At 32.0% G+C, this 1,713-nt stretch overlaps 1 protein-coding gene across 2 annotated transcripts in view; it reads right to left on the bottom strand.

Moving 5' to 3' along the window:
* Positions 1–1,713, bottom strand: part of LOC107628934 (non-legume hemoglobin-like) — a 7,953-nt gene that overhangs the window by 5,838 nt on the left and 402 nt on the right. The window contains exons 2-4 of one of the 2 annotated variants that reach the window (XM_016331576.2): positions 1,336–1,450; positions 717–833; positions 11–374 (exon numbers count right to left, since the gene is read on the bottom strand). The exons of the other annotated variant lie outside the window; for it this stretch is intronic. Of the exons in view, the coding sequence (XP_016187062.1) occupies positions 246–374; positions 717–833; positions 1,336–1,450 (361 nt within the window). The 3' untranslated portion in view covers positions 11–245. Of the gene's footprint in view, positions 1–10; positions 375–716; positions 834–1,335; positions 1,451–1,713 lie in introns of those variants that run through there. 2 annotated transcript variants of the gene reach the window in all.

Here is a 1,713-nt window from a genome sequence, read left to right on the forward strand (position 1 = left end):
GTTCCATAATATATATATATAATTTTATTATTTTATATAGTTTTGTAACAATAATAATTAATACGAAGCTCCTCCTAGTAAAGGGTGTATATTTGACCCAAGGAACAGTGTTATTACTTATTAGTAACACCTGACACAACATACATGATGATGAAACAAACAAACAAACACACACACTTGATGGATGCATCAATCTTATTGAAAATTTTGAGAAGGAAGGTACTAATCCATAAGCATATATATTACTACTTCATCTCAGCTTTGATAGCAGCAACAAGATGATCATAAGCTACTCCCCATGCATCACTCAATGCCGTTGACCAAATGCATGGTACCCCTTCTTTTATTGTCTCCAAAAGTGCCGCCTTTGCCAACTTTTTTATTTAATTAACAAAAATAAGTACATATATATGTCATAGCTTGCTCAAAAGTTCAAAGATTTAAAAGTTTGATCTAAAATTGAATTGAATATAATAAAAACAGTCAGATAGACAAAATACACCGCCAGAACTTGCCTTATTTAGTATTAATTAATTGTCGCAACAATTAATTAATGCTAAATAAGGCAAGTTATGACTGTTTTTGGTTGATTTTCTTTGGTTATTAAACATTTTTACATGATAAAATATTATTATTTTTTTTTATATATACAAAAACTTCAAGAAATATTTTCTCAAATTTATTCTAATAATTTAACATCGAAATTGCATGTATACCGCAAAGTGTGCATGTGTGACACCCAATTTTAAATGAACAGCTCCCAAATGTTTTAAGTTTGATTCTCCCACATTGACTTTTCCAGTCTTTCGCAATTGAATAGCTGTTTCAGCAATCTGTAATATATACATCATAAAGTTTAAAAATATATATATTATAAAAGAAAAAGCCATAGATGTCTTAGAGTTCCTTTGTACATCTGTGTTGTGTTTCATGATTCTGTGGGAATCCCCTTGTAAGTTGGGTTAGCACTTTACAAGTTGTAATCTGTTTGATTATAGTGAAATTCCATCATTGTTGTGATGGAGACTGGATGTAGGCTGCACTGCACTTAGCAGCCGAACCAGGATATATCTTGGTGTAATTTTCTTCCTCTCCTACTCCATTTCTGTTTTCTATTGCACAGGAGCAAAAACCGAAAATGTCTCGTGCCAAGTGACGAGACAAAATGAAAATGTCTCGTGGCTAGGGACGAGCTAAAAACAGAAAAGTCTCCTCTGAATCCAGCAAGTGTTAGCAAGCGAAAAAGGGGCTAAGATTCAACCCCCCTTCTCTTAGCCACTGAAACCATCAATTTCATATATTATAATTATTTATCCAAATTAAGTTGAAGTATACCATGACAAATACAAGAGTAGCATGTGTCTTGAGCTTGGGGTTTTGGTCCAAAGGAACACTTGAATCTTTCAAATATGAGAACAATGCCGTTGCTTCTGGTGCAGCACTGAATATTCTACGTAGTTTGATGCAGATATGGAATCGTGATTTCAGATTAGTTGTTGGGGGAAAAAAGAACATTATGCATGTCATGCATGTAGCAATAAGCAAGCTCGAGAAAATTAAATAAGAAAAGAAAGTAAATTCTTGAAGTATCTAATGTATTAGTGAATACATAACTTTTAAACATTTTTTTTTTCTGTTTTTGATTGTTTAAGGTAGTTTATTTACTGAAATTTAGTATTGTATTTGATGGTCAGAGATTAAAATTAAAATATC

The sequence above is a fragment of the Arachis ipaensis genome, chromosome B03, assembly GCF_000816755.2.
Source record: "Arachis ipaensis cultivar K30076 chromosome B03, Araip1.1, whole genome shotgun sequence".
NCBI classification, from domain to species: Eukaryota; Viridiplantae; Streptophyta; class Magnoliopsida; order Fabales; family Fabaceae; genus Arachis; species Arachis ipaensis.